The 19740-nt window shown below is 34.8% G+C and overlaps 1 protein-coding gene across 1 annotated transcript in view; it reads right to left on the reverse strand.

The window, feature by feature from the left end:
* The window catches only part of ITGBL1 (integrin subunit beta like 1), a 234985-nt gene that overhangs the window by 110637 nt on the left and 104608 nt on the right, over positions 1-19740 (reverse strand). Inside the window, exons 5-7 of the mRNA XM_066234693.1 lie at positions 18245-18385; positions 13855-13995; positions 7148-7294 (exon numbers count right to left, since the gene is read on the reverse strand). Coding sequence (XP_066090790.1) covers positions 7148-7294; positions 13855-13995; positions 18245-18385 — 429 coding nt within the window. The remainder of the gene's footprint in view (positions 1-7147; positions 7295-13854; positions 13996-18244; positions 18386-19740) is intronic.

The following is a 19740-nucleotide window of genomic DNA, read 5'->3' on the forward strand; positions in this document are numbered from 1 at the left end:
GATTCCCGGCCAGGGCACACAGGAGAAGCGCCCATTTGCTTCTCCACCCCTCCGCCGCGCCTTCCTCTCTGTCTCTCTCTTCCCCTCCCGCAGCCAAGGCTCCATTGGAGCAAAGATGGCCCAGGCGCTGGGGATGGCTCTGTGGCCTCTGCCTCAGGCACTAGAGTGGCTCTGGTCGCAACATGGCGACGCCCAGGATGGGCAGAGCATCGCCCCCTGGTGGGCAGAGCATCGCCCCATGGTGGGCGTGCCGGGTGGATCCCGGTTGGGCGCATGCGGGAGTCTGTCTGACTGTCTCTCCCTGTTTCCAGCTTCAGAAAAATGAAAAAAAAAAAAAAAAAAAGAAAGAAATGGATAAATAAATGTGGTCTATCTATACAAACGAATATCAATAACCATAAAAATAAATAAATTCCATGTTACAACATAAAGTTTGATAACATTATCCTAAGTAAAAAAAAGCCGGAAACAAAAAGGCAACATATTTTATTACTCAATTTATATATAATATCCAGAGTAGGCTGATCCATAGGGACAGGAAGTGGATTAATGGTTTCTAAGGGTTGAGAGGAGAGGAGAATGGGGGGTGATTGGTGAAGGGTACAAATATTCTTTTTGTGGTGATAAAAATGTTCTAGATAGAGATCGTGGTGATCGTTGCATAATTCAGTTAATATACTAAAAACTACTAAATTGTACCCTTTAAAAAATGAATTTTATGGCATTTGAATTATATCTCAATAAAAAGTTATTTTTCAAATAGAAAACTGAAATATAAATAAAATTTCTGATTTAATATTTAGAAAAAAGAAGTCTTCCTTCTTTTTCTTTCTCATGAATAAAATTTGTAATAACTTCAATTACCAGTTCCTCTGAAAGTGTATTTCACATTACCTTTGCCATTTACATATTAGAGACAAAACTGTATTTCTTATTTTAATAAATCAAAGAAAAATAAAACCAGCTTTCTTCTAGATGAATTCTTCCTTCTCCAATTTGTACCACCCAAAACCAAGAGCACCCCTGAGTCCACATACCTTGTAAAACAACAAAGCCTGTTCAGAGCTATCTCTTCATCTGTTCATCCACTGCTCTTCCAAAAGCCAGCACCTTTCTCAATACACCAATGTTACTGAGTTTCAGAAATGTCAGTGAACAATTAGATGGTTTCATTCCAAAAGTTTTGAGTAAATATCCAGTTTTTTTCTTTTTAATGTATTATTGAACTGAATTGAATATAACTGAAACAGAATAAACCTCAAAGCTACAGTGGGCCGATAGCATGTGACTGTGAGTGTGTGAGACAGAGAGGGAAAGAGAGAGCTTAAATCTCTCCATGAGCTTTCATTCATGAAACGTAGATGGGTTATTTTTTTCTATTTTTTAATTAAATGTATTGGGATGACATTGGTTAATAAAGTTTTTTTATTTTATTTAGAAAATTAAATTTAACAGGGTGACATTTATCAATAAGAGTACATAGGTTTCACACAAATACTTCTATATCATTTGAACTGTTGAATATGTTGTATACCCATCTCCCAAAGTCAAATTATTTTCTGTCACCTTATATTTGTCCCTCTTTACACCCTTTCCCCATCACTTCCCCCCACTCTCTTCCCCCATGTCCCCTTCCCCCGGTAATGACTTCACTTTTATCTAAGTCCATGAGTCTCAGTTTAATATCCCATCTATGTGTGAAATCATACAGTTCTTTGCATTTTCTGATTTACTTATTTCACTCAGTACAATGTTCTCAAGTTCCATCCATGTTGTCGTAAATGACACTATATCATCATTTCTTACAGCTGAGTAGTATTCCATTGTATGTATTTACCACATCTTCTTTATCCAATTATCTATGGAGGGACACTTTGGTTGTTTCCATGTCTGGGCCATTGTGAATAATGCTGCAATGAATATGGGGCTGCATGTGTCTTTACGTACCAGTGTTTTCAAGGATTTGGGGTAGATACCTAATAGAGGGATTGCTGGTCATATGGTAGTTCTATTCTTAATTTTTTGAGGAACCACCATACTTTCTTCCATCACGGTTGTACTAATTTCCTATCCCACTGGCAGTGTATGAGGATTCCTTTTTCTCCACAGCTTGTCCAACACTTGTTATTACCTGTCATGTTAATAACAGGTAATAACCAATCTAACAGGTGTAAGGTGGTAGCTCATTATCCCTTTGAGTAGTACAAACGTTCCTGTATGTCCTCATGCCTCCTGACCATCCAGAGTATGATCAATTTATTTTTAAAATGTGTAAGGCAATACTAAAAAAGGCAAATGTATGTTCTTCTTGTTTCCATAAATTGGTTATCAAACAAACATGATTTTAAGTTAATAAAACTGGAACTGGAACTAATTTTATTTAAAAAAAAAACTCACTCTGCGAGTATGAAAAAAAATTTACTTCTCAAAGGGTTATAGTTTTGATTTGCATTTCTTAAACAGCTAGTGAAGATGAGCATTGTTTCATATATCTATTGACCATTTGTATGTCCTCTTGGGAGAAGTGTCTGTCCAGGTCCTCTACCCATTTTATAATTGAATTGTTTGCTTTGTTGCTGAGCTTTGTAAATTCTTTATATATTTTGGAAATTAACCCCTTATCAAAGTTGTTTGCAAATATCACCTTCCATTAAGTTGGCTGCCTATTTGTTTGGTGTCAGTTTATTTTGCTGTGCAGATGCTTTTTAGTTTGATATAATCCCATTCATTTGGTTTTGCCTTTACTTCCCTTGTCTTTGCGGTCAAATTAATAAATTGTTCTCTATGGCCAAGGTCCATGAGTTTAGTACCTATGTTTTCTTCTACTGTATATAATTTATTGTTTCAGATCCATTTCCATATATTGAACCATCCTTGTGCTCTTGGAATGAATCCCACTTGATTGTGATAAATTATTTTTTTAATGTGTTGTTGTATTTGACTTGCTAGTATTTTGTTTAAGATTTTTGCATCTGTATTCATTAGAGATATTGGACTATAGTTTTCTTTTTTTGTGTTGTTCTTGCACAGTGTGGTATGAGGGTTATGTTGGTCTCATAAAATGTATTAAGGAGTATCGCTTCTTCTATTTTTTGGATGATTTTGAGAATGAGAGGTACCAAATCTTCTTTGAATGTTTGCTAAAAATCACTAGTGTAGCCATCAGGTTATGGACTTTTGTTTTGGGGGAGGTTTTTGATAGTTTCTATTCCTTCCCTGCTTAAAGGTCTGTTTAGGTTTTCTACTTCTTCGTGACTCAGTCTAGGAAGATTGTATAGTTCTAGGAATGTATCCACTTTTTGTAGGTTGTTAAATTTGATGGCATATAGTCTTTCAGAATATTCTACTATGATCCTTTGTATATCTATGATATCTGATAATTTCTTACTTCTTATTTCAGATTTTGTTTATATGAATCCTTCCTCATTTTTTCTTGGTGAGTCTCACCGATGGTTTGTTGATTTTGTTGATCTTTTCAAAGAACCAGCTCTTTGTTGTATTAATTTTTCCTACAGATTTTTTTGTTCTCTATATCATTTAGTTCTCTAATTTTTACTATTTTCTTTCTTCTGCTAACTTTGGGTTGCTTTTGTGCTTACTCTAGTTACTTAAGGTGTGATGTTAAGTTGTTTACTTGGGATATCTCTTGCTTCTTGATATAAGTCTATAATAATATAAACTTCCCTCATATTACTGCTTTTGCTGCATCTTAGAAATTATGATAGGTCATGTTGTTATTTTCATTTGTCTGTGTATATCTTTTGACCTCTGCTATTATTTCTTCTTTGACTCAGTCATTTTTTAGAAGTATATTGTTTAATTTTCACATTTTTTGTGGGTTTCTTTACTTTCTTTTTGCAGTTGAATTCTAATTTCAAAGTCTTATTGTCAAAAAAATATGCTTGGTATAATTTCAGTCTTCCTAAATTTCTTGATGTTAGTTTTGTGGCCCAACTAATGGTTTATCCTTAAGAATGTTCCATGCACATTGGAAAAGAATGTATAATAAGACATTTTGGGATGAAATGTCCTGTAAATGTCTACTATATCCAATTGATCCATTTTGTCATTTAAGGATGGTATTTCTTTATTGATTTTTTTGTTTGGATCATCTCTCTAAAGTTGTCAAAGGTGTGCTGAAATCTCCAAGCTTGTTTGTGTTATTGTCTTCTATTTTTAGATCACTTAGTAGATATCTCTTATATTTTTGTGCTCCCTAGTTTGCTGCATATATATTAAGAAGTGTTATGTCTTCTTGATACAATGTCCCCTTTATTGTTATTAAATGTCCATCTTTGTCTCTGGTTACCTTTGTTGTCTTGAAATTACCATTGTCATATATGAATATGGCTATACCTGCATTTCGTTGGATATTATTTGCTTAGGGAATCATTTTTAACCTTTCACTTTGAGTCTACTTTTGTCCTTGCAGCTTAGATGTGTCTCTTGAAGGCAGCATATGATTGGGTTTTGCTTTTTGATCCAATCTGCTACTTTGTACCTCTTCATTGGTGAGTTCAGTCCACTTACATTTTGGGTAATTATTGACACTTGACAATTTTTTATAAGCATTTTTGTTTTGTTTTCTGGTAGCTCTGTGTCTTGATTGGCTCTTTTCTTCTGTATTTCTGTCAGTTGTTTTTATTTGGTGATATTCAGTACTTCTTTCCCGTTTCTCCTTTTTTCAAGCTGTGAGTTTCAGTAGTGGCTTTTTGTGGGTGGTTACTGTTATGTTATTAAGAGAAAAATGTTCATATATACAAAAACCCTTTGTCTTATGAGTGTTTCTGCATTCTATCCTCCTTTGCTGTTGCAGATATTTATCCTTTTCCCTTTTATGTTATTGTTGTCTCAGATTGTCCTTGTTTTTATTGTGACCTTCTTGGAGCTTTTACTTGTAGTTTTGATTTGTTTTGTTTTTTGTGTCTGGTCAAATAACCCCCTTGAGTATTTCCTGGAGTGGGGTTTTCTGGTGATAAAGTACCTCTGCTTCTGTATGTCTGTAAAAGTTTTTATTTCTCTTTCATATTTGAAGAATAACTGATGGATATAGTATTGCTGGCTGGTAATTTCTCTCTTTCAGAACTTTGAATGTTTGAGTCAATTTTCTACTTATAGAGTTTCTGCTTAGAAGTCTGAGAATAACCTAGTTGGTTTTTCTTTATATGTTATGTTCTTCTTTTCACTAGCTGCTTAAGAATTCTTTCTTTGCCATTGATTTTTGATAATTTCATTACAATGTGCCTTAGAGTAGGTCTGTTTAAATTAAGGTAATTCAATGTTCTGTTTGCTTCTTGAATTTGGGACTCTCTTTCCATAGGCTTAGGAAGTTTTCAAAATTATTTGTTTGAATAGATTCTCCATTCCCTTCTCCTTCTCTTCTTCTTATCATATCTATATTTCTTATATTGCTCTTTTTGATGAAGTCAGACAATTCTTGTAGAGCTCTCTGTTTTTTAATTCATGAGTCTCTCTCCTCTTCTCTTTGTAGCAATTCTACTTGCCTGTCTTTGATTTCACTGATTCTTTCCTCTCTCTGTTTTGTTCTATTAACCAAACTCGCTAACTCAGTTTTCAATTTGTGTATAAAGTTTTTCAACTCTGTTTTTAAAATTTCAATCTCCTTAGTGAGGTATTTATTTTGTTCATTAATTTATTTTTGAGCTCATTAAGTTGCTTAGTGGTGTCTTCTTGGATCTTGATGAGTACTTTAAGAACTTCAATTTTGAATTATCTATCATTTAACTTTGTGGTTTCCATGTGATTGAGATTATTTTTGGGAGCTTTTCTTCATGAACTCCATTTCGGCCTTGTGTAGCCATGGTATTTGATTTCTTCTTTCTTGATGACATTTGAGAGTGCTATTATTAAGAACTCTAACAATAAAAACAACTAAAAAATAAAAAAATTAAAATACAATAAAAATTGTAAAAATTTTAGCTATGCCAAGAAGAAATACCACAAGAAAAAAGATTAAAAACAAAACAAAAAAAAAGAAAAAGTAAGAATATATAAAAATTAAAGAAAATAAAATTCAAGAGAGAAAGAAAAAATAAGAAAAGAAAAAAATGAATAAAGAAGGAAAAATAAATTTTGGTTTTAAAAGGTTTCTTCCAGTATGTATCACTGTATTATAAGTTTTGGCTCTGTGAAGTTCCTGGGCTGTCCTCTGCTGAGATGTTTCTATCACAATGATGTAGGTGGGCCTGCAGTTACATTAGTGGTTGAGGCATGTTATGAGGGCTTTATGGCTTCAGCTTTATGGCTTTGGCTTTTGGCTCTATAGCTCTAGCAATGTTAATCTCAGGATTCTGGTGCTTCTTTCCACATCTCAACAGACCTGGGGATCAGATATGAAGTACCTTTGTTCCTCAGGGGAGAGAATGGCTCTGGAGAGCTCGCTGTGAGGTTTGTCTCTGCCACTCTCTGTACCATGAAGTGAAAGAGGCAGTATCTGGAAGGCTGGGGCTGCACTTTAGCTTTCTCTGTCTCTGCCAAGTGCAGGCTGCATGCAGACTGTGAGAACACTGGCAGTGACCCCATGCTATGGCTGCTTTTGTTTATCGCCCCCACTGCCTCTCTATCTTATTGTTCCTCCCAGAAGAAGAAGAAACAGTCACTCTGGGTTCTCCTCTCCATACTCCTCAAACATAATCCAAATAGTCTGAGCTTCCCTCTTCCCTGTAGTCTGGCAGAGAAAAAATAAACCCATCCGGGTGTGTTTCCTCCCCAGAGCCAACCGAAAATGCATTTTATCTTCTGCCTCCCTTTTCACCCCATCTTACCTTTGGTCCGTTTGGTGCACAGATCTTTCAGGCATGCCTGTATTCTCATCTGGGTTTTTTTTTTTGTTTTTTGTTTTTTGCTGCATTATAGTTTTTCAATTTGTCAAAATTTCAAGAGAAAAGATCAGGAGTATGTCTCATGTCGCCATTACTCTAACATCATTCACAGGTAATACCTGCTATCTGGTTAATGAGATTTCAAGTGTACAATTCTACAATACATCAGCTGTATGTTTTATTAGTTCTTAAAAGACTAAGCCTCTATTCAGGAATCATCTATCTTTAAAATAAGTTATATGTGAATTGAATTCACTTGACTCGTAGGATTAGAAGGTGGTGACAAGGCCTGAGCCCTCACTTACCCCTTCCAGAGCAAGGCAAATCAGAGCCTCCTTGGCACTTCTTGATGCTCTCCTCAGCTGACAGCGAGCAGGAACGTGGGTGCTCACACTTTTTCCCATACCAGCCTACTTTGCAGTCACATCTTCCACAATTACATTGTCCATGACCTTCACAATGAGAGTAACAAAAAATATATACACATATACATGTGAAAATATGTTGAAGTCAGAATTCACTTCCTATCAATAAAGAATATCACAGAGGAATCAGAACCTTTATTAATAATATTAAAAATTAAAGCAGAGGCACATTTTAAAAGAAAAAAATTGTGATTACTAGTAAATATCTTTAACATGTGAATAGGATCATTTAAAAATTGAAATATGAGAAGTTTTACTATAATAATTTAATTTACTAGCAATTAGATTTCAGAGGTTGTTGAATTTTATGGCTTTTGGCCATTTATCAAAGTTTAAGAAATTCCTACCCTTATTCTCAAACCTCATGTAATTCAGAGCAAAATTTACAAACAGAGCTATATTACAAATACATAGGTAAATAACAGTTTTTTAAAGCAAAAATCTTTAACATTTGAAGTACAATTGAATCTGTCATTTTATGAGAGTCAATGGCTTTGAAATTCTTGAAGACAAGAGGTTTCATTTTAAGAACAGTTTGATCTGCCATGAGGATACCAGGCAAAGTACAGAACATGCTGCCACTTGTGGAAGACAACTTAACACGTTCACAATAAAGCTGAACAAGAGAGTTAGACTGAAAGGGGGAAAGGCTTTACTCTTGAAAGTTTAAAATAGCTGTAAAAGTTAGAACAAAATATCTAGCAGATTTAAGATGCCAGGAAATCCCTACACACCTAGGAGGATGCCACCTGCTGCTGCAGTTGCTGGCAATTCACAGGCAACAAGCCTTGCCTGGCTTGACAAACCCCAAAACTAGGCACCTGGAATGAAGCAGGAGCTTGTGCTGGGGACACCTGTGATTGAGGGGAGACTGATCTCCAGCTCTATAGTTGGGATATAGGTTTAGGAGCAGTTATAATTTTCTGTAAAAGGATCAGCCTACATCTCAAAATAAAGAAAACTGTGGTAGAATAAAACCAATTGTGAAGACAAAAGTTATAAATAAGAGATTTTTAGAGTTAAAATCTGGTCCAATTAATATCAAAAGCAGCCAAATTAATTGTGGATATTTTAAGAAATTATGGGGAAAAATGTGGCTGCTCTAGAAAAAAATAACTCTATGTTATTATTGAATTTTCTATTTTATTTTTTTAATCCTTTTGCTATTTCTGTGTTCTGCTAAAAAACACTTGGGGAAAAGGTAGCCTATAATGGCTTACACCTCTAGATCCTATGTATTTAATGTAATATCATGGCCATCTCAAGGATGATGTCTATAAATTTCTGTTTCACCTCCAGGCATTGCCAATTCCAAGCAAGTTGGATACAACATATACGATGTGTCCTTATTTTTTCATGTGTGTGATGACCCTTAACTATGTGCCTTTTGCCTCAGCCTCAGTCTTCACCTAATCAAAATGCCCTCTCAATAACCCAGCTGCAATCCAGTGCTTACACATTGGAATGACTTAATAATGTCTTTGCTGTGACTGCCTGTGGGATGAAAGGCTTTGCCTCTACACAAGGAAGTTTCAGAATGGAAGAGTATTGTCTAGTTCAGAACAGCCACTGCTCTGCCTCAGATCATCCACTGATGAGTCTTCTATACTTTGCCCTCCAGAGTCCCCATGGCATTAATTGAACAAGCTCAAGTTAAGAAAAGAATTTTTATTAAAATATGAATGACCTAAATAAAGTATCCAGAATGAGTACAGTTTTTGACAGTCAGTGAATAGTATATGGCAATGAGTTAATGATGAATAATTTTGAAGGTTTCATTTAGGATGGGGAGTAGAAATCCCTGCATCCAATATCCCAATAAAGATCACAGAAAGAGCAAATGCAAAAGCAGTAAAAAAAATATTTAAATAATTATAGTCAAATATGACAATGGTATTGTCTAATCTATTTATCAGATTAATTGACAAATTAAAACATAAAACATAAGTGTTGCTTTCATAGTCATGAAAAATTACATCCTACATTTTTTAATAATTCAAGTCCTATGCTATCAAACTATATTTTAGAATGTTACTGATCCCAATTTGAATAAAACTGTACCCTTTTTATAAAGTCCATATTGATACCACATCCTGAAGTAGGTAGTAAGACTTTCAGACAAGATAGAGAATCATAAAATGGAACTGCAGCTTTTCCTGGTCTCTCAATTCTAGTATAAAAGTTATGCACAAGAGAGAAAAAAGGAACGAGGGTAAAATAAAGATAAAAATGTATGGTTTTGGTACACAAAGAGTCTAAAAAGATAAAGTCTATTTAGCATGAAAATCCTAGATGCCGTTACATATTTCATCAGGGTATTCTATAAACAAATAGTAAAAAGGGCATAAAAGAAATTAAGATACCTGTGTTCTTAATCTAAATGTGTCATTAGTTAATCTTTCTGTGTCTTACCTCACTGGACTTTATCTTTAAAAATGAAAGAGCAAGAAGAAGTGAATTTTACCACCATGACCTGAAATTTAATGTTTCTATGCTAGCTTGTCAAACATATATAATAGGCCTGCAGGACTTAATTTTATCTCTTTTAACAAGTATTCCTTTAAAATCTATAAGCAAAAGATTACAAAATAAAGATGAAAGATACAGATTGTTGTTATTGATTCCTGATATTAAATGTGAGGAAAATGCATATTATAGTTTTACTTTCAAAAGATCTATAGGCATACAGTAAAGACACACGCACACCACACAAAACAACTGGAGAATGATATGATGTTGGTATGTAAATGGGATCACAGCCTAATATGTACCAAATGGGAAGAGAGTTGGCAGCAAGACCAGATACCAAGAAGCATCATGACCATGTTGAGTGGATAGAACAATAAAGGCTCTCAAACCATTATAGTAGAGAATAAAACTTATTTTTTCTTTGCAATCATTGGCTCTTTTGAGTTAAGCTACCTAAACTCAGAAATTCAATCCAGGACAAATGTAGTTCCCTTCATTTCAGACAAATACATTTCTGCTATAAATGCTATTTCTTTCTTTTACATTAATCAAAAATGCTCATGAATTGGAATGTGATGTTTACAAGTAGCTTCTTATAAGTTAATATGAAAAGGAGAAACTTAATAGAAAATAATTGGTGGCAAGAAATTAGATCTAACCAATATTTGTTGTTGTTCATTTTTTAATTCCACTCAAAACACTGATTTCCCTTCAAGATAATGCAAACAAAATATACATAATAATTTCTTTCAGTTTTTTCCTTAATGTTTTGGTAATCCACAATGATGAATTTCCCCACATGATATGGTCCTATCAAATAATTCCACTTTCTAAACTAATGGTATTCTAAGCCAGGACTAATCTCATATTTTCATTATTTTGGTAGTCAGGACAAGCTAAAAGATAAAGTTTAAGGTCACACTGTAGCAGATGCTTTTTCAGTTATGGGAATTTGAGAAACAGACCAGAGAGGTAAACAGTCATCAGCAGTAAAAGTTACTCCAGAATCAGAAAGTATATTCAGTGGCACAGCTCATAAAAATGAAGTAACAAACAAAGCAGTTGGTATACTTCAGGATGACTGGTCATATCCTGGCTATTGTAGTTATACTAAAATTTTGTCAATAATATCATCTTTGAGGTGTGTGTGTATGTGTGTGTGTGTATGCGTGTGTATGCATCTGCATATGAGTCACATTTGTGTATCAATAAATACACACACACACATACCATGTTGATGATGAATAACAGGAATAATAGAAAAGATAAAACAAATTTATTAGAAAGTAAGATCGTGTTTTAAAATATATCTTTCATACTCATGACGCAGTAGGCACAAAATATCTACATTTAAGTACATTATTGAATAGAAGGATGGACAGAGGGAAAATGCATGAATAAAAAGAGAATGTCAATCGAAAGTGCCAACTTAAACTAATTCATCAGGATATTTCTTTTGGATTTAAATAAGACCAACACTCTCAGGATGGCAAGAATGGGAGCTAAACATAAAGCAGCCTTTCATCTGAATTATACTCCAGCCTTGCATAAATCACTAGAGAATGTCTACGCAGTTGGGTTACTTCTTTCCAATAAAACTAAGCTTTTAACATACTCAATGATCAGTTGCACAGCACTTTTCTATGATTCAGCTTAAATAAGCAATAAGAAAAATTGTGAAAACTAATAATTCACAGTATATAAAATTACACAGATTGAGTAGAAATAAGGAAATATAACTGAGATTGATGTCCAAACATGATCATAATGATGTTCAGAAAAGTTTAGTTTTATAAGAATTTTGAGTATCAAAATAAAATAAATTGAAGAATTTTATTTGCATTACTTGAAAATTCAATTACATGAGCATTTAGACTAAACATGCTTTCAGATGACACTTAAGCAGTGTGAACTTTATCAAGTTGATTTCTTTGAACCTGTTTCCTCTTCTGTTAAAATATAGATAATCCTGCCTCCCTCTCTGAGTTAGTGTGAGCATAGAATGGAATAAAGTGTGTGGACAAATTTGGTAAGTTTCTATTAGAGCAAGAGCTCTGTTAATGTTTCTTCTTTCCTAAGTTTCTCATCTTAAGTGTGGGAGGCAGGCTGTGGAGGACTGGCCACATTCAGTTTACTCAACAAATGAAAAATAAAGTCACAATTACAGAATTTATGTCTCATTTTCTTATGTCTTATTCTTCAAACTACAGCCTATTACCTGTCTACACCCACAGCATGAAGACTACATATAAAGGGTTAATCATTCTTTCACAAACATCTTCCATGCGACACCCCAATTACATAATTTACTATGAAGTAGGAAAGAATGAAAAATGTGAGAAAGAGAAAAATAGGGTAGAAGGCAGAAGGGAAGGAATAAATGAAATGCAAAATTTCAGATTCCAAAAAGTCCTTTTACATGGCTTTTACCTGCCCAACCTATAGTAGTAATTCTAAGCCTACCTGACATGCAACAAAACTGGTGAGCTATTAAAGGACGGAAATATCAACTGAAGTGTCAACATCCATCTTCACCTCATGATCCCAGTCCCTCACTTTCAAATCAGTATCAAGATCAGGACCATGGGTTTAATAAAAAAGAGTATACCCTATGTTTTTATAAAAAATGAAATATCAAAAAGCCACACACATTATTTTATATATAGCCTGATTATCTTCTTTATTTTCCTATTTTAAATTATCTGAATTCATGTTTTATCTCACAATCTTAAAATGACATTCTTCGATGGTGTTCTCTGAGTCATAGTATAGTTTTCACTATCAACTCTATGCTTATGACTAAATTCTCCTGATCATTTAGACTCACTTATTCAAGAGGCTGAAAAAATAGTAGTATTGGGTTGCCATTTGTCCTTTATGATTTATATATCTAGAAAAGAATTTGACAACTTCCTTCTATATTCCCATCTCAGTAAATGGCGCCAACATTTACCCAGACAACCAGAATAAAAACCTTGACAATAGCACTCAACTGCCTAAAACCATCACTAACTCCCATGGCCTTTAAATAGAGTCAAATTCTGCATGACACTGATAACTATGGTAATAGAGAACCTTGATACATACTGGATTTCAAAAAAATCATCCCCTCAAACAGAGTTCATGAACTGTTTAAGAAATCCTCCAGAAAATGAGGGCTAATCACATGAGGGAAATCCTTCTTCAATAAAAAGTTTAAGCAACAGGCTCCCCTCAACCAGGCCAGATAAGTCTCTGTAGTTACATAATCACAATGGAATAGTCCAGCTCTTTTAATCACTCTTTGCTGGCAAACTTCAAGAGATCAGTGAAATTTTCTATCTATCTATATACACCAATCAAGCAATCAAGCTTAAAGAGGTGTGTATGTGCATATGTCTCTATGTGCATATGTCTTGTTATGTTATCAAACATAACAAGGCTGAAAATCCATAAATCCATTTTTGTCAAGTGACTTATTTTTCAGATAAATCTAACTCTTTTTTTTTTTTTTTTGGAACTACTCAAATTCCTGGCTGGTCATATATTTCCCTTTGCATTTAGACTGCAGGCTCCATAAAGTCAAGAACCATGCTTGTCTCCTGCACAGCTGGACCCAGATGGAGTCCAGACCCTGGCAAGTACTATTTCCTCCATAAATATCTATATTTATGAACTAAAATTTTGAATCCCCTAATTGATACTCAATTCTAGACTAAGTTGAAGAACAATTTTAGTATATAAGTATATCAAGGTTTTAATGCATAAAATATCCATGAGAATTGTATTATCCTAAGTTTTATAATACATAAATGTAGCTTGTCATAATGGTACCTATCCTGCTCACTGTCATCAGGTCTGCTAGTTTTGTATTCTCAGGGCTGAACACTATATATGTAGAGTTAATGGTTCTCCTAAGGAATTAGACTAATTTTAAGAGAATGAGTGCATTTTATCTTTAATCTTTGCCCAATGTGTAAATTCTTTAAAAGGTTTCCAAGTGACTAATAGGAGTGATGTAGATATCCAATATTTTATAATGTACATTCAGTTCTTTTATTGTTTCTGTGAGAATAAGAATAAATCTTCAAAATGGGAAAATATTTTTAATTTAAAACAGGGATTCAGAGAGCACTTACCTGAACAGAAGTCATCAGAATATCTGTCGTAGACGGCTCTACAGTCCCTTTCATCACACTCACAAGTGTCTCCATGAATATCTCCCCAGTCTCCAGTTGGGTCAACATCATGGCAAGAACATTCACCACACACACAAGTCCCTACATAGGAAAAATAATTTCTTATGGGTCTGGGGAAGAGAATTTATGAAAGAATGCATCTTACATATTGCTCTTTTCAATCTGTTGTTTATTTTGTATTTGAAAAATACAGGTACTCAAGAAAAATATTCTACAAAAGAAAAATACCATCTAAAGTAGAAAATAGAGATTCTTTAATAAACAAAAGTTATTCTCTATATTAATAAGTATATAGAATGGTGGAATATGTCATCAGCACTACATTGGTTTATCTCAAAGATACTACTAAAATAATTAAAACAGCATGAGATAAAATCCTTGCCCTCAAGAAGTTTAAAATCTACTTGACAGAAAGCTAATGAAAAGAAAAATTAGTAAACAATAAACACAAGAATATTAGCATTTTATAAATTAGGACATAAATACTGTGAGAAATTCTGTAAGAGTTTGGGGAAGTAAAAATATCAATGTGGGCTGAAGTAATTCTTAAATATAAAGGGAGGTGGAGAATTTCCTAAGATCAGATGGAGGTAGAATAAATCAAAAAAAGTCAAGAAAGTAAGAATAATCAAAGAAGGGTAAGGATGGTGTGGGGATACTTAGGAGTCCTGCATCACTGGAGCAAAAGGTGCATGTTAAGGAAATCTAAGGATAAGGTTTGCTAGACCAGATGAGCTTGAGTTACAGAGGATGTAAGAGAGACATAACCCTGGTCATAAAAGATTTGTATAGAGGAAGTGCCCTGCTGTAGATCATATTTACATTTTGTGGATTATCTATCATCCTCTTTAGAGTAATTAGCTGATTATTTGGGGGAAAGATAAAATTAAACCCCTTTCTTACCTGTAACATCAAAGTAAATTCTAATTAAATTGAAGATTGAAGATTTAAAAATATAAACTAAAACCATAAAATATATAATAAATCCTTTTTATTTAAAATCTCCAAAACAAATTACCAAAAAAAGAGACTTATCTACATAAAAATGTAAAATTTTAGTTGAAAGCAAAACACCAAAAACAAACACAAAATCTAAAACAGTTTGAATAACTAGTCATATGTGTACAAAGAACTTTCACAAAGATAAACAATTCTTAGGAATCAATATGTAAAAGACAAATATGCCTAAAGCAAAATAGACAAAGGCAAAGAATACCAATCGAAGATTTTGTAGAGATGTCATATTGATAGATAAATATAAAAAATGTTTACCACTCAATTTATGACTACTAAGGGATGGGAGCAGGGGACCAATGAAAAACAACAGTGAGAATAACTTTGGATATCAGATTGGCAGAGGTGAAAAGGTTGTTAGGATCAGGGCTTGATGAAGTTATGAAGTACAAAATGGTACAATTCTAAATGTACCATTTTTATATTATTTAGCATAAAAATCTACTTTAATTAATATATCCAAGGAAAGGAAAAGGACACAAAAATACATCTTCAGCAATACTAAATATGATGGCATTCATGTTATTGAGAAACAGCTAGTGACATAAATATCACTCAATAAGGAATTTAGTACAATGTGTAGCTTGGACTACCAAGAATCCACAAAAAGTATAAATTAGGTTTTTGCTCTGTGAAGCTAGAAAGATATCCAAAATATGTGATTAAATTAAAAAAATCACAACTTAGTATGTATAGTCTGATTCAATTTTTGTGTTAAATGAGAAAAAAACACATTTCAGGGAACACATAGGTGATGACTTTTTAAAAATAAATAATAAAAACAGACCAAAAGATTCAGTACCAAAATTTAAAAGGAGGTTATATATGAATGTTAATATTATGAACCATTCTCTTCTTTACTATCTGCATTTTTAAAGATAAATATGCATTGCGTGATAATATAAGTGATTGTGGGGGAATGAGCAGATGTTTGGATGGGTCCAGTGTGAAACTGTGATTAAACCAAAGTGGGCAATAAAGAATATTTATTCTATCACTAATTAGCTGTATCCACAGCATTGGTTTTTCTGACCCCTTAAGACGGGCTAAAAGATGGGGTAGCTATGTGCAGAATGGATGTCTCTCTCCTACCTAGGAAGCAATACTAGGAAGACTTCTAGGGTAGATATGAGTGGTACCCTCTGAGAAAAGGAACCCATTGTAGTGTCCATCCCTGATCTGCCTTCACATACCCTCGAATCTCACTAGTTACCATCCTCATTTAGATTTGTTGTTTCCTGTTCTGCCTCTACCACCTCTCCACATCAGAAAACTTCGAGTACCATGAAAGGGGAAAACAGAAGTGAGACATGGAGAGGTGGCAAGTAATGAATGTTTCTAAAGAACATCTGTCTTACAGATTCCCATGTATCCCTGCTGCAGAGCCAGGGCCTGATCCACAGCACAATCAGTTCCACTTTTCTACTTTCTCTTTTCAACACCTAAATGGTTATTTTTCACAGTAATTCAGTCTTATGGTGACTACTGACCCTACTGAATAAAATAACTGAAACAGAAACATGTCCTTACATAGACTGAAAAAAGTAAAGTGAATTAGTCAGATCTATTCTTTATAAATTAAAGAAAGAAATTTTTTAAATAATTATTATTGCAGGTCAGCTTTTTTTCTTTTTTTTTCTACATACAAATATATGGTACATTTTACTCTTCTATGTCAGTCTTTAAAAAGATAAAGTTGGGGCCCTGGCCGGTTGGCTCAGCGGTAGAGCGTCGGCCTGGTGTGCGGGGGACCCGGGTTCGATTCCCGGCCAGGGCACATAGGAGAAGTGCCCATTTGCTTCTCCACCCCCCCTCCTTCCTCTCTGTCTCTCTCTTCCCCTCCCGCAGTGGAGGCTCCATTGGAGCAAAGATGGCCTGGGCGCTGGGGATGGCTCCTTGGCCTCTGCCCCAGGCGCTGGAGTGGCTCTGGTCACGGCAGAGTGACGCCCCGGAGGGGCAGAGCATCGCCCCCTGGTGGGCGTGCAGGGTGGATCCCTGTCGGGCACATGCGGGAGTCTGTCTGACTGTCTCTCCCCGTTTCCAGCTTCAGAAAAATACAAACACACACACACACACACACACACACACACACACACAAAAGATAAAGTTGGTTGTGTGTTAAGGCTTTACCTGGAAACATTATCAATCAAAATTCATCATTAATTTATAGAAATGAGATGTTCTAGGTTCAATTCCTGGTCAGGGTACACAGGAGAAGTAAGTGCCCATCTGCTTCTCTACTCCTTCCCCTTTCACTTATCTCTCTCCTTCTCTTCCCCTCCTGCAGCCATGGCTCAATTGGAGCGAGTTGACCCCAGGCACTGAGGATGGTTCCACTGCCTCTGCCTCAGTCCTAAGAAGAGCTCGGTTGTTGAGCAATGGAGCAATACCCAGGTGTGCATAGCATTGCTCCTAGTGGGCTTGCCAAGTGGATCCTGGTGAGGGCATATGTGTGAGTCTGTCTTTCTGCCTCCCTTCCTCTCACTGAATAAAAAAAAATTCATAGAAATGAAAAAAATTTTCTAGCTTTCTAGATTTTTATATTTTTACAGAAGGAATTAAGGCAATTTGCTTATATCACCAGGTAGGCAAAGAACAGCAAAGCATGGCTCTCTGTATCCACCAGTAGAGCTGACAAAAGGACATAAAAAAGTAGTTTTAAGGATTTTTAAGAACTGTTTAAAATGGTTTGATTTGATATCAACAGTTAGTCAACTCATTTGAAATTATATTTTAGTAATAGTAATATATTTTTAAAATTAATGTTCAAGGCCAGTCTAAATTTCACATGGCTTTTGATACATAATTAGTAAATATATTGTGTTCAATATGACATATTCATTATTGTGTATAAAAGTTACATGACTATATATCAATTTTGTTTTTCAACAAAGCCTTCAATTTACTCATAATTAAGACAAGAGCTTATTTTGATGCTCTCTGCATAATTAGATGCTCATGCTGTAGATGGTTCTGTTAGTCAAGAGACAACAAAAGTATCTACAAAAATTGCCTTTTAGCTGTACTATGCTATTTTTGGATGGCTGCCAAAAAAATTACAGTCCCTATGTTAACTGTTTGTTCAGTGAAGTTAAAGAATAACAGTAGCCTTCTTAGTTTTCTGTTTGTTTACTCAATAAAAAAGAAAAGCAAGAAAGAAAATTGTTGGTATAGTAGATGTTGATTTTCATCAAAGTCAATGGCTATTTAAGATGATTTCCGCCCACATGGAAAGAAATACAGAGAAAAAAGAGTGTTAACAATTAAAAGCTTTGTTTTTCTCCCAGTTACGTAGTAATGTGTATGAATGACACACCTCTGTTACTGCAGATTCTGCCATCTGGAGACGTGCATCTTCGCTTGCTCTCCCAAGGGGTGATATCGCACTGGAATTCGCATTTATCTCCATGCCAACCAGCCTCGCAGTAACAGTTTCCACAGTAACACTTTCCATGGCCTTTACTCAAAATGAATTTTATACAGTGAGGGGAAAAAGCAACTTGAAAAGCAGAATTAACTTTCTATCTCTTTATAATAATTTCTGCCTTTGAAATAATGTACCTGCCTCTATACTCATTACTTAAAGTAATCAAATTACATAGCTCATCCAGAGAACATTATTACAGTTATGTTTAGAGTAACATAATTATACACATTAAGCAAGTCAAAGTGTCCTCTCATTTGTCCTACCCAGGTAGCTGATTAAAATAAAAGAATTTTAAAGAAATGATATGAGCCTGACCAGGAGGTGGCGCGGTGGATAAAGCATCGGACTGGGACGCCGAGGACCCAGGTTCGAAATCCTGAGGTTCCCAGCTTGAGCGAGGCCCATCTGGTTTGAGCAAGGCTCACCAGCTAGAGCTCAAGGTTGCTGGCTTGAACAAGGGGTCACTTGGTCTGCTGTAGCACCCCCAGTCAAAGTCACATATGAGAAAGCAATCAATGAAAAACTAAGGTACCACAGTGAAGAATTGATGCTTCTCATCTCACTCCCTTCCTGTCTGTCTGTCCCTATCTGTCTTTCTCTCTGTTTCTCTCTGTCTCTGTTACAAAAAAAGAAAAAAAAATGATATGAAAGACTGAAGTTCTATTACATTCCAATCTCAAATACATGCATCAAATTCAAATGTATTTAAGTTCTTACTCTAAGGGCACTTCTTAAATTAGTCATTAAAATATTTTATTTGAAATCAACTATTGAGAAACTAATGGTGCATATTTACTTGGATACACGTTATGAATGACTGAACCATTTCTTAAACCAGAGAAAATTTTTCATTTTTTCATTCAAACGTATTCTACAAGCTGTTGTGTTCCACTACATGGAAAAGAGGTTTTCAGCTAAATCAATGTTTAGTATTCATTTAGACCAATGAAATATCATGGACCTTGGGTCTCACAGTCAAATTCCCATTATATTTGTGAAGGAGATACAAATGGTAAACAACGGTACCCCATCATTGTGTGCCTGCATACCAACACACCCTTTCAAACTGTTACCCTATTCTTTTGTACTTATGTCCCAGAAATCTATAATGATTTGTCACATCATCACTTCCTGCATCCATATCTAGCAATCCTTCTACAAATTCCCCCAAAATGGCCATTCTATTTAATTCAAAATCACTTATTCCCTCCCCTTTTGTAGTTATGCCATCCAAAGAAGGACATAGGTTTCTTGCTTTTATAAATATGATAAAAAACCAGGGTCACATTGATTTTGTTTTTTAGTCTATGAGTTTGCTTTATTAGCATCTATGGCTAAATTCTTTGTACTTCTTTCTTTTGTTATAGCTATAATCCCAGAGGGTC

Source organism: Saccopteryx bilineata, chromosome 6 (genome assembly GCF_036850765.1).
Source record: "Saccopteryx bilineata isolate mSacBil1 chromosome 6, mSacBil1_pri_phased_curated, whole genome shotgun sequence".
In the NCBI taxonomy this organism is placed as follows: Eukaryota; Metazoa; Chordata; class Mammalia; order Chiroptera; family Emballonuridae; genus Saccopteryx; species Saccopteryx bilineata.